Source organism: Hyalella azteca, unplaced genomic scaffold (assembly GCF_000764305.2).
Source record: "Hyalella azteca isolate HAZT.00-mixed unplaced genomic scaffold, Hazt_2.0.2 contig11473, whole genome shotgun sequence".
NCBI classification, from domain to species: Eukaryota; Metazoa; Arthropoda; class Malacostraca; order Amphipoda; family Hyalellidae; genus Hyalella; species Hyalella azteca.
Genome location: NW_025941472.1, coordinates 2,016 through 15,053, shown reverse-complemented (window position 1 = coordinate 15,053; position 13,038 = coordinate 2,016). Strand labels below are relative to the sequence as shown.

Below are 13,038 nucleotides of genomic sequence, written 5' to 3'. Positions count from 1 at the left end.
AGATATCGCTTGTATTCAATTTAAGATTATAGTAATATGCTCAATAAATTTTATCATATACTAAGTTATAATATATTTAAGTCTTTTATCGTTTGGTCGTGTTCACTTCGCTTGTGTTCAGTTTAAGATTGTAGTAATAAGTTCAGTAAATTTTTTTAATATCCTAAGCAATAATGTGGTTAATTCTCCTATCGTTTGATCGTGTTCACAAGCAGATATCGCTTGTGTTCAGTTCAAGATTATATTAATAGGCTCAGTAACATTTTGTATATTCTTAGGTATAATATATTTAAGTTCCCTATCGTTTGGTCGTGTTCACGAGCAGATATCGCTTGTGTTCAGTTTAAGATTATAGTAATATGCTCAGTAAGTATTTTTAATATCCTAAGGTATAATATATTTAAGTATTCTATCGTTTGGTCGTGTTCACGAGCAGATTTCGCTTGTGTTCAGTTTAAGATTATAGTAATAAGCTCAGTAAATATTGTTCATATCCAAAGGTATAATGTATTTAAGTCTCCGATCGTTTGGTCGTGTTCGCGAGCAGATGTCGCTTGTGTTCAGTTTAAGATTATAGTAATATGCTCAGTAAATATTTCTCATATCCAAAGGTATAATGTATTTAAGTCTCCGATCGTTTGGTCGTGTTCGCGAGCAGATATCGCTTGTGTTCAGTTTAAGCTCTGTCTCTTATACACATCTAGATGTGTATAAGAGACAGTTCGTGTTCAGTAGCAGATGTCGCTTGTGTTCAGTTTAAGATTATAGTAATATGCTCAGTAAATATTTTTCATATCCTAAGGTATAATATATTTAAGTATCCTATCGTTTGGTCGTGTTCACGAGCAGATGTCGCTTGTTTCAGTTTATGATTATAGTAATATGCTCAGTGAATTTTTTTCATATGCTAAGGTATAATATATTTAGGTCTCCTATCGTTTGGTCGTGTTCACGAGCAGATATCGCTTGTGTTCAGTTGAAGATTATAGTAATATGCTAATTAAATTTTTGCACATTCTACGGCATAATGTATTTAAGCCTACTATCGTTTGATCCTGTTCACGAGCAGATTTCGCTTATGTTCAGTTTAAGCTTAAGTATACTTTAAGGTCTAACATATCTAAGAATCCTATCGTTTGCTCGTGTTCATAAACAGATATCACTTAGGTTCAGTTTAAGCTCATAATAATATGCTCTGTGAATTTTTGAATATTCTGTGATATCATATATTTTAGTCTAGTTTCGTTTGATCGCGCTCACAAGCAGATATGTCTTGTGTTCAGTTTAAGATAATAGTGTAATGCTCTGTAACTTTTCTATATTCTATGTAAAGAATTCTGGGTTGGTTCCTTTGGTTCAAGGTTTGTGGGATACAGTATTGGAATGTCCGTTTCGAGGTTTAGTTCTTATTTACCGGTTTCTGAAATAATTTAAAAAATTCTTTACGGAACACATTTAAATAACGACTTAATTCATAATTCAAATACAAGTAAATCATGAAGCATATATAAACAAATTACTAATGGGTTCTCACCAAACCATTAGAGCTATGGCACCAATAATCTCAGGTGACAGACGACTCGTAAATGAGTTTGCGAATACAAGAAAGCTTGTACTCTGCAGAGGTCGGCCTAAAGAAATGAGGATGCTTTACATTCTAAGATATAATATATTTAAGTCTCTTATCATTTGATTGTGTTCACAAGCAGATATAGCTCGCGTTCAATTTAAGATTATTGTAATATGCTCCAGTAAATATTTTTCATATCCAAAGGTATAATGTATTTAAGTCTCCGATCGTTTGGTCGTGTTCGCGAGCAGATATCGCTCTGTCTCTTATACACATCTAGATGATGTGTATAAGAGACAGGATATCGCTTGTGTTCAGTTTAAGATTATAGTAATATGCTCTGTATTTGTATATTCTAAGGTGTAATATATATATGTCTCGCTATCGTTTGATCATGTTCATAAGCAGATATCGCTTGTGTTCAGTTTAAGATTATATTAATAGGCTTAGTAATATTTTGTATATTCTAAGGTATAATATATTCAAGTCCCCTATCGTTTGGTCATGTTCACAAGCAGATATCGCTTGTGTTCAATTTATGATTATAGTAATATGCCTGTCTCTTATACACATCTAGATGATGTGTATAAGAGACAGGATATCGCTTGTGTTCAGTTTAAGATCTGTCTCTTATACACATCTAGATGTGTATAAGAGACAGGTTGAAGATTATAGTAATATGCTAATTAAATTTTTGCACATTCTACGGCATAATGTATTTAAGCCTACAATCGTTTGATCCGTTCACAAGCAGATATCGCTTGTGTTCAATTGAAGATTATAGTAATATGCTAATTAAATTTTTGCACATTCTACGGCATAATGTATTTAAGCCTACTATCGTTTGATCCTGTTCACGAGCAGATGTCGCTTGTTTCAGTTGAAGATTATAGTAATATGCTAATTAAATTTTTGCACATTCTACGGCATAATGTATTTAAGCCTACAATCGTTTGATCCGTTCACGAGCAGATTTCGCTTATGTTCAGTTTAAGCTTAAGTATACTTTAAGGTATAATATATCTAAATATCCTATCGTTTGCTCGTGTTCATAAACAGATATCACTTAGGTTCAGTTTAAGCTCATAATAATATGCTCTGTGAATTTTTAAATATTGTGTGATATAATATATTTTAGTCTAGTATCGTTTGATCGCGTTCACAAGCAGATATGTCTTGTGTTCAGTTTAAGATAATAGTGTAATGCTCAGTAACTTTTCTATGTTCCATGTAAAGAATTCTGGGTTGCTTCCTCTGGTACAAAGTTTGTGGGATACAGTATTGGAATGGCCGTTTCGAGGTTTAGTACTTATTTACCAGTTTCTGGCATAATTTTTAAAATTCTATAAGGAACACATTTAAATAACGACTTAATTCATATTCCGAATACAAGTAAATTGTGAAGCATATATAAACAAATTACTAATGAGTTCTCACCAAATCACTAGAGCTATGGCATAGATAAATCTCAGGTGACAGACGACTCGTAAATGAGTTTGCGAATACAAGAAAGCTTGTACTCTGGAGAGGTCGGCCTAAAGAAATGAGGATGCTTTACATTCTAAGATATAATATATTTAAGTCTCTTATCATTTGATTGTGTTCACAAGCAGGTATCGCTTGCGTTCAATTTAAGATTATAGTAATATGCTCCAGTAAATATTTTTCATATCCAAAGGTATAATGTATTTAAGTCTCCGATCGTTTGGTCGTGTTCGCGAGCAGATATCGCTCTGTCTCTTATACACATCTAGATGATGTGTATAAGAGACAGGATATCGCTTGTGTTCAGTTTAAGATTATAGTAATATGCTCTGTATTTGTATATTCTAAGGTGTAATATATATATGTCTCGCTATCGTTTGATCATGTTCATAAGCAGATATCGCTTGTGTTCAGTTTAAGATTATATTAATAGGCTTAGTAATATTTTGTATATTCTAAGGTATAATATATTCAAGTCCCCTATCGTTTGGTCATGTTCACAAGCAGATATCGCTTGTGTTCAATTTATGATTATAGTAATATGCCTGTCTCTTATACACATCTAGATGATGTGTATAAGAGACAGGATATCGCTTGTGTTCAGTTTAAGATCTGTCTCTTATACACATCTAGATGTGTATAAGAGACAGGTTGAAGATTATAGTAATATGCTAATTAAATTTTTGCACATTCTACGGCATAATGTATTTAAGCCTACAATCGTTTGATCCGTTCACAAGCAGATATCGCTTGTGTTCAATTGAAGATTATAGTAATATGCTAATTAAATTTTTGCACATTCTACGGCATAATGTATTTAAGCCTACTATCGTTTGATCCTGTTCACGAGCAGATGTCGCTTGTTTCAGTTGAAGATTATAGTAATATGCTAATTAAATTTTTGCACATTCTACGGCATAATGTATTTAAGCCTACAATCGTTTGATCCGTTCACGAGCAGATTTCGCTTATGTTCAGTTTAAGCTTAAGTATACTTTAAGGTATAATATATCTAAATATCCTATCGTTTGCTCGTGTTCATAAACAGATATCACTTAGGTTCAGTTTAAGCTCATAGTAATATGCTCTGTGAATTTTTGAATATTCTGTGATATAATATATTTTAGTCTAGCATCGTTTGATTGCGTTCACAAGCAGATATGTCTTGTGTTCAGTTTAAGATAATAGTGTAATGCTCAGTAACTTTTCTATGTTCCATGTAAAGAATTCTGGGTTGGTTCCTCTGGTTCAAGGTTTGTGGGATACAGTATTGGAATGGCCGTTTCGAGGTTTAGTACTTATTTACCAGTTTCTGAAATAATTTTAAAAATTCTATAAGGAACACATTTAAATAACGACTTAATTCATATTCCGAATACAAGTAAATCGTGAAGCATATATAAACAAATTACTAATGAGTTCTCACCAAATCATTAGAGCTATGGCATAAATAAATCTCAGGTAAACAGACGACTCGTAAATATGTTTGCGAATACAAGAAAGCTTGTACTCTGGAGAGGTCGGCCTAAAGAAATGAGGATGCTTTAACATTCTAAGATATAATATATTTAAGTCTCTTATCATTTGATTGTGTTCACAAGCAGGTATCGCTTGCGTTCAATTTAAGATTATTGTATTTGTATATTCTAAGATGTAATATATATATGTCTCGCTATCGTTTGATCATGTTCATGAGCAGATATCGCTTGTGTTCAGTTTAAGATTATATTAATATGCTTAGTAATATTTGTTTATTCTAAGGTATAATATATTTAAGTCCCCTATCGTTTGGTCGTGTTCACGAGCAGATATCGCTTGTGTTCAGTTTAAGATTATAGTAATATGCTCAGTAAATATTTTTCATATCCTAAGGTATAATATATTTAAGTATACTATCATTTGGTCGTGTTCACGAGAAGCTGTCGCTTGTGTTCAGTTTAAGATTATAGTAATATGCTCAGTAAATTTTTTTCATATCCTAATGTATAATATAATTAAGTCTCCTAACGTTTGGTCGTATTCACGAGCAGATATCGCTTGTGTTCAGTTTAAGATTATAGTAATATGCTCAGTAAATATTTTTCATTTCCAAAGGAAAAATGTATTTAAGTCTCCGATCGTTTGGGCGTGTTCGCGAGCAGATATCGCTTGTGTTCAGTTTAAGATTATAGTAATACGCTCAGTAAATATTTTTCATATCCTAAGGTATAATATATTTAAGTATCCTCATATCCTAAGGTATAATATATTTAAGTATCCTATCGTTTGGTCGAGTTCAGTTTAAGATTATAGTAATATGCTCAGTAAATTTTTTTCATATCCTAATGTATAATATATTTAAGTCTCCTAACGTTTGGTCGTATTCATGAACAGATATCGCTTGTGTTCAGTTTAAGATTATGTATAGATTAAGGTATAATACAACTAAGGTTCCTATCATTTGCTCGTGTGCAAAAGCAGATATCACTTGTGTTCAGTTTAAGATTATAGTAAAATGCTCAGTAAATTTTTTTCATATCGTAAGGTATAATATTTTTAAGTATCCTATAGTTTGGTCGCGTTCACCAGCAGATGTCGCTTGTGTTCTGTCTAAGATTATAGTAATATGCTCAGTAAATTTTTTTCATATCGTGAGGTATAAAATATTCAAGTCTCCTATCGTTTGGTCGTGTTCACGAGCATATATCGTATACCGCTCGTGTTCAGCTTAAGATTATAGTAATATGCTCAGTGAATTTTTTGAAAATAAACGGTTCAATACTCGTTAATGCCTCTATTGCATGGTCATCTTCAGACGCAGACGTAGCTTGTGCAGTACGTGACTTTGAAGCATACGCTGTAATATTTCTGTACTAAATAGTGTGAAATATCACTTAAGTCCAGAATTGTTTGGTTGTCTCTAGATAGACATCGCCTGCTTTCAGTTTGCGATTATGGTTGTATGTGCAGCAAATCTTTTTATTTTCTAAAATGTACAATACTTGAGTCCTCATCGTATGTTCGTCTTCATACTTAGATATCACTTGTATTCAATTTATAATTATCATAGTATGCTTAATATTTACCTTATATTTTAAGGTGTGATAAACTAGTCTATGTCTTGAGTCCCTATAGATCGGTTGTCTACAGACGTAGTGTTCAGTGTGTGATCACGGCTGTATGTTCAGTAAATTTGTCAATATTCTATTATGGGATATTTACTCAAGTCCCTCATCGCTTATTCGTCTTCAGACGTAGATATCGCTTTATTTAATTTGTGACTATATTAGTATGCTCAGTAATCTTCTTTGAATTCTAAGGTTTGATTTATTTCTTAAGTCCTCTAGAGTTTAAATCTCTCCAGACGTAAACATCGCGTGTTTTCAGTAGGTGACTCAAGTATTATGCTCAGAAATTTTGCTTTTAAATTGCACGATCTAGTTATTGCCCCATCATTGGCTCGTTTTCAGGCGTAGCAATAGCTTCCGTTCAGTTCGTAGAGCTAGCAAACGGTGTCACTCACAGCACGTCAAATTTCTCAAAGTAAACCCGATCCGTTACATTTCTATAATGATATTCCTGGCTCAATGATAAGATTTGATGATGACATCAAATTGTCTGTATAATTAGCAAAAATCGTTTCTCCATCACTCGTTAATCTTATTTCAACTGGCAAATAAATCCTTGTCGTTTTCAGGGTGGTCGATGACGTCATAAATGGTAATTGTTATCATTTTTTACCAGTAAATGTGTAGTATTTATTGTTTGAGAATTAAGGGCAGTCGAAGTTTCGGGTGATCGATGAGACGTCGCAACTATGAAATGCATGCCATGTATCTTGAAAGCGTAAAGCCATCTAGGGGATTTTCCCATTGCATTACAATGTCGGAGTTGTTGATTGATAAATGTCGGAGTGATGACATTTGAAAAAAAAATAAACTACACACATTCAATTTTAACTCTCGAGTCAAAATATCCAATGAACATCGCGCTGGGTAATATGGTGTTTTTCGCCAGCCCCAAAAAAGTTTTTTTCACGTCGATTTTCATCGGATAAATTAAGATATTCCATACTCTAATAATATAGTTGAGATATTCCTATAATATATTCAAAATTTGATCTCGCCCACGTCTCACCTGGCATGCGGGGAAAACCTGCCCAACGATCCGTCACGAAAGTCCACGGGGGACAGAGCTCTGGCAAGTCCCCCAGTGCCAGAGAAGCTGGCGGAGAGCGCTATAGGACCGGAGAAGCTGTGAGAGAGTAGACCACCAGACCCCGAGGTCTGAGCGACGCCGGGGCCGCTCACTGAACCCAAGGATAGACCCCCTTGGCCGGCAAGGATCCAGTCAACGTCTGCGCCTGTTCACGATTAACCCTTTCAAACTGCAGAATTTTACAACGTAATGATCGTACCGAGTTTCAGTACAATTATACCAGTGCAATACCGTAAGGGATTAACTACTCGATCCTGGTCAAGATTCTCGTTCAATCAGCGACTATTTCATTAGAATGATCCACAATCTCGAAGAAATTCAAGCTGAAAGCGCAAAATGTAAATTAAATAATTTTAAAATATAAATTTTAGAATTCAAATTAAATTTTCACTTCTCGGCGAGAATCTTCTATTTTAATATATTTTAACTTTATTTTAAAAATATTTTAAATCTAATGCATCGCATTTCAAAAACAGCTTCCTGGCTACAAGTGGTATTTACTGAGATATGGGGGCTATGTAGCAATGATTTTATTTTTATAACGATAATTGGTCCATCAAAATGATATTTCTAATCAAAGTGCACTAAATCCATCGAATGTACTGATGAAGGATGTCTCGCCTTATTCCAGGGGCAAAGCAATTCTATTGGCTTGAGTATTAACTTAGAGGTATGTTCTTTGGAAGTATGTAAATACTCCTGCATGTAACTTAGAGGTATGTAACTACTCGTGCATGTAACTTAGAGGTATATGAAACTACTCGTGCATGTAACTTAGAGGTATATGAAACTGCTCGTGCATGTAACTTAGATGTTCGTAACTACTCGTGCATGTAACTTAGAGGCATGTATCTACTCGTGCATGTAACTTAGAGACATGTAACTACTCGTGCATGTAACTTAGAGGCATATAACTACTCGTTCATGTAACTTAGAGGTATGTAACTACTCGTGCATGTAACGTAGAGGCATATAACTACTCGTTCATGTAAATTAGAGGTATGTAACTACTCGTGCATGTAACTTAGAGGCATATAACTACTCGTGCATGTAATTTAGAGGCATATAACTACTCATGCATGTAACTTAGAGGCATGTAACTACTCCTGCATGTAACTTGGAGTTTTGTAACTACTCCTGCATGTAACTTGGAGTTATGTAACTACTCGTGCATGTAACTGAGAGGCATGTAACTACTCGTGCATGTAACTTAGAAGCATATAACTACTCGTGCATTCAAATTTCGAGTAGTTAGTAAGAAGCTATTTTCGAATTTCGAATATTTGTGGATGGGAGAGCATTTTTCGCAAAATTTTCGAAAATTTTTCGATTTTCCCTTCCCCCTCCCCTTTTTTCAAAATATTTTCAAAACTATAACGAAATGAAAAAAAAGCTATGACCAATCTCTAGATATTTTAATTGCGAATCGAATGGTATATGTCTCATCGCTGTGGCTTCAAAACTCTAGGAGGAGATAGGTTTGCCGTGACAATAAGTGTGAATATTCAGGAGAGCGCGACAAAGTCCCGCGCGCATCGCAATAGGCACTCAATGCAGCAAGGATACGAAACTAAACGTTACTGGAGTTTGATTCCAGTCAAAGATGGTGGGAGCGACTGCATGCACACTACCCCGTACGACGCCAGGCGGGTAACTGAACTGCAGCTCAAGCAAACTCTATTTAAATGCTCGGCAGCTAATTTCCCCCTATCTTATTTGTTAAAGAACTCCCCCACCCCCCTCCCTTTCGGGATGTGTCGTGAACGCATAAATCAGCGTACAGAGATGGTGTTGGTACCGTTGGATAGCTCAGAATGTCAGTTTTATGATGAGACTAAAAACCGGAAAAGTTAATACCGTCGATTTTCCACCTAGACGCTCCCCTAATTAATCCACCTTGCATTACCGTCCGTTAGTTTACTTGGACGACCAGGTCTTGGAAGGTTAGCAACAGCATGCTCGGATGATATCATTAGGATGATTGCTTCTTGAAGATATTTCCAACTGTAATCAATGACAGATCAGGCTCCTTAGATATTATTCGATACCTCTTCCGTTTCTTGTGACAAACTATGATCTTTTGACGCAAATCTGTCGCCAACTCTCGAGTTTTAATCATTTAAAATTAGATTTTAAAGATGAAGCAGAAGAATATCATCACCGGAACACAAAATCTCGTAAACAATAGCAAACTGCCCTGATTGGCCAATTAGATAAGGTTATGAAGTTAGTGGAACGTCTGAAGTGAAGAGCGAATTTTGAGGACGTCAAAAAAGTTATTTTTGATTATTTTTGAACATGTACCCAATACTTTTGAGTGGGTCAATTTTTCTATTTGTTGAATAAAATCTAAACAATGCATACTTTCCAATATCCTTTCTATATAATGTTTCTAGCACCATTAGCAATATACTGACCAAATATTATAAAAAATCTCGCACTTTAACTTGAGATATGAAGAAAATTGCAATGTATCCAATACTTTTACGAGCCACTGTAACTACTCGTGCATGTAACTTAGAGGCATGTAGCTACTCGTGCATGTAACTTAGAGGCATGCAACTACTCGAGCATGTAACTTAGAGGCATGCATCTACTCGTGCATGTAACTTAGATTTTTGTAACTACTCGTGCATGTATAAAGTCAGAGGTTTGTAACTACTCGTGCATGTAACTGAGGCATGTATCTACTCGTGCATGCAACCTTTTGGGGCGGGTGCGGTGGCCTTGCGAGGGGCGTGCGGGTTGACCGCGTACTCCAGGAGTCCCTCGTCTGTGATGCGCGGCAGGGAGCGTCGCGCTAGCCGCGCCTGCACCGCCGCCAGCAGCTCCCCTCCCGTGGCCACGCCCTCGTCCATCTGCACCACAATGAGGCAAGTGTACCGATATAATACATACTTCGTAGCCCCAAAACATTTGACTTATGAAATAAGATGTCGTAAGCCAATAATTAGACTCCGTTGTTTGTTCAAGTGTATTTTAATTGAGTCAAGTGTTGTGACAAGCTCACTGGCACAGTCGCAGCTGTGGATGGCATGTCCTCGGACGGTTCGCTAGAAGTGACATATCAGAGCACCAAACCTGATTCAGATCTATATTCATCAAACGCCTCTATTTACAGCGCAAATTTTTTTGCCACCAAGAAATAAATACAATTCAGCATTCAGCCTATTATCTCATTACAGACTGAATGTAACAAATTACGTTTGTCCATACATTTATGATGCCAAATTCAAATGGTCAAAATTAATATCTTTTCATCGAAGGTCTATAATACTTGTTTGGTGACCTCAGTATTTCAAAATTGCAGGAACGAGAATAATTTCCTCACCTCTAACTTCTCGATGAACTCTGGCAGCTGCGGCAGTTTGTTTGGCCCCAGAAACTGCGCGATGGTCGCCATGGCCTCCAATGAGGACTGCCGCACTCGGCGCTTGGGGTCGAGCAGGCACCGCGCCACCCGCTCACCCAGGGCCGCGAGGTCGAAGTCCGAGCTGGGGAAGGTGAGCAGCGCGACGACCAGAAGATTGATGCAGTCCTCCCTGACTCTGGAGTTGCGGTGACTCAGGTGGTCGCAGAGGAGAGGCGTCACAGCCATAGGAGAGGCCGCCTGCAGCAGCGTGTGGTAGACCTTCATGCCCTGGATGCGGACCATCACACGCGGGTCGCCCACATGGCGGACCACAGACCACAGGATAGCGGGTAGGTGGTCTGGGAGGGACTTGCCGAGCACGCCGATCAGAGTGTTGATCACCTGTAAACAGTTTATTAAATTACTCACATTGCATAAAGGGTATAAGTATTTTTTACTAAAATCTTTAGTGATTCTCTCCCATACTTTTTGCATCAATGAAATATTTAAAAATTTTAATGTATAAATAAACATCAGTTGGAAGGCTGTGTTTGTAGCCCAATCACTTGTCAAACTTTCTGATGGCTTATCTTTATGTGTTTAAATTATCCAGCATTATTTAAGATAATTACTGAGTAAATTAGCCTAAAAAATTGTTTACAATGCAAACCATTCACACCTGCAGGCTGGCGTTGACCACCTGGAAGCTGGCATCGTGTCTGAGGGCCTCTAAGATCTGCAGAAGCTGCGGCAAATGTGGCAACAGCGCTGCCAGCGACACGGGCCCTGACAACAGCGCCTGCAGCTCCTGGCAGCCTTCCACTCTATCGCGCCAGTTCTCCTAGTAACGCAAGAAAATCTCATCAATACTACACAAGCTTGATCGTTTATCAAGAATATTTTCAGAAACTGACTCAAATTCTGACATTTGTTTGGATGAATAATTAACCATTTAAGATTTGCACGATTCGAGATTTGCCCCATATTGCCACTTAAGCCTGAATAATACTTGAGAACTTCCTTTAAGCACTGATTAAAATCATGACATTTGCTTGGTATTCCTTAAGACCATGCGAAGTTTGCAGGAATTATAATTTTGACAGTGATTTATTACAGGACAGTTAAGTAATATTATTTCAAATGTAAATTTGGAGTTTCGAAATTGGATTTCCTAGGTTACTCTGTCAATTCCGATGGCTTGAAGCCAACGGACAACCAATAGAAAGAAATTGAGGAATTTACAATACCAAAGGATTCAAAAGTCTCTGAGACGATTTCAGAGATTCAAGACGATCGATTCCAATTAATTAATAAAGAAAGGCACAAACAGCCACCCGGCGTGTCGAGACGCACTTAGCTGCATTTATAATAAAATCAAATTTTTTACTTGTGACGATGCCGGTTAAATGATCAAATTAATAACACATTAAAAAAACTTGCTAGAAATAATAAATCTCAAAAATAAGTTTTATATAAATAGGGAGAGAATATATTCGATGGCAGAATTAAATTGAGCGTGCATACAAAAAAATACATTTCGTTATTCAGCAAACAGTTGACGGAACGCTTCATAAAAATGGCTCGTATGAATATAATTTGCCCAAGCTTCCCATTCGTTCATGGCCTTTCGAGGGCATGGCCTTTCCAGGTCAGTCGGTGACATTAAGTTGAACTTCCCACAGCCCGCGCCTGAAGATCATCAGGCTCCCTGTAGACGCAAATTACAGCCATTTGCCTCTCAGGCAAAGATGGTCGCGTGCTCAAGAAAGTTGTCCCCTAGGAGCCACTCTTAGGATCCTCCAAACACTGTAATGTTTACTGGTTAAACCGCCCCAGCAAAGTGGTGCATCATTATATAAAAATGCTATGGTTGTTTTAATGGTACACAAGCGGGTTAATTCAACGTAGCTAGTGTAACCGCGCCTCATGCATTGCTCATTTTTGTAAGGCGATTTTCCTTGTCATTTTTCTGCGATCATTCAAACAGTTATTTCTTATATTAATTTTGTTCTGTTAAATTTGTACTCATTTGTTATTAATGTTTTAGTCTTTCGATTTTACTGCCTTTAGAGAAGAAGCCTGTTCACCCTGATCATCCGATACTCGTCACTTTCATTCTGTCAGTCGTGAAGCATTTTGCACTTCATTGTTGGTGAACCTTCTGTGAAAAGTTATATTGAGGCATTCAAATTTGAGTTGTAATATGTGTGAATTGTAATTTTGTTAGGAATAACTATGGTTAAGTATTGACTCGTCAGGGAAATGATGGTGTTGGCCAAGTCCAGCAGGTTGGATTGCTCTGCCGGATGAATGGTCAGACATGGCGGGGGGGGGGGGAGTTGTAGGAGCTATCAAGCAGCTGCCTCGTGTACGCGAGTGAATTATTGGAGCATGCAGTCCGCAGTCGAACGGGCATGGCGCAAATTCTGCCGGC

At 36.9% G+C, this 13,038-nt stretch overlaps 1 protein-coding gene across 1 annotated transcript in view; it reads right to left on the bottom strand.

Annotated features, from left to right (window-relative positions):
- LOC108665256 overlaps positions 1 to 10,640 on the bottom strand; it is a 60,016-nt gene extending 49,376 nt beyond the window's left edge. Inside the window, exons 1-3 of the mRNA XM_018151991.2 lie at positions 10,584 to 10,640; positions 9,957 to 10,110; positions 7,172 to 7,397 (exon numbers count right to left, since the gene is read on the bottom strand). Coding sequence (XP_018007480.2) covers positions 7,172 to 7,397; positions 9,957 to 10,110 — 380 coding nt within the window. The 5' untranslated portion in view covers positions 10,584 to 10,640. The remainder of the gene's footprint in view (positions 1 to 7,171; positions 7,398 to 9,956; positions 10,111 to 10,583) is intronic.
- Between the last annotated feature and the right edge of the window lie 2,398 nt (positions 10,641 to 13,038).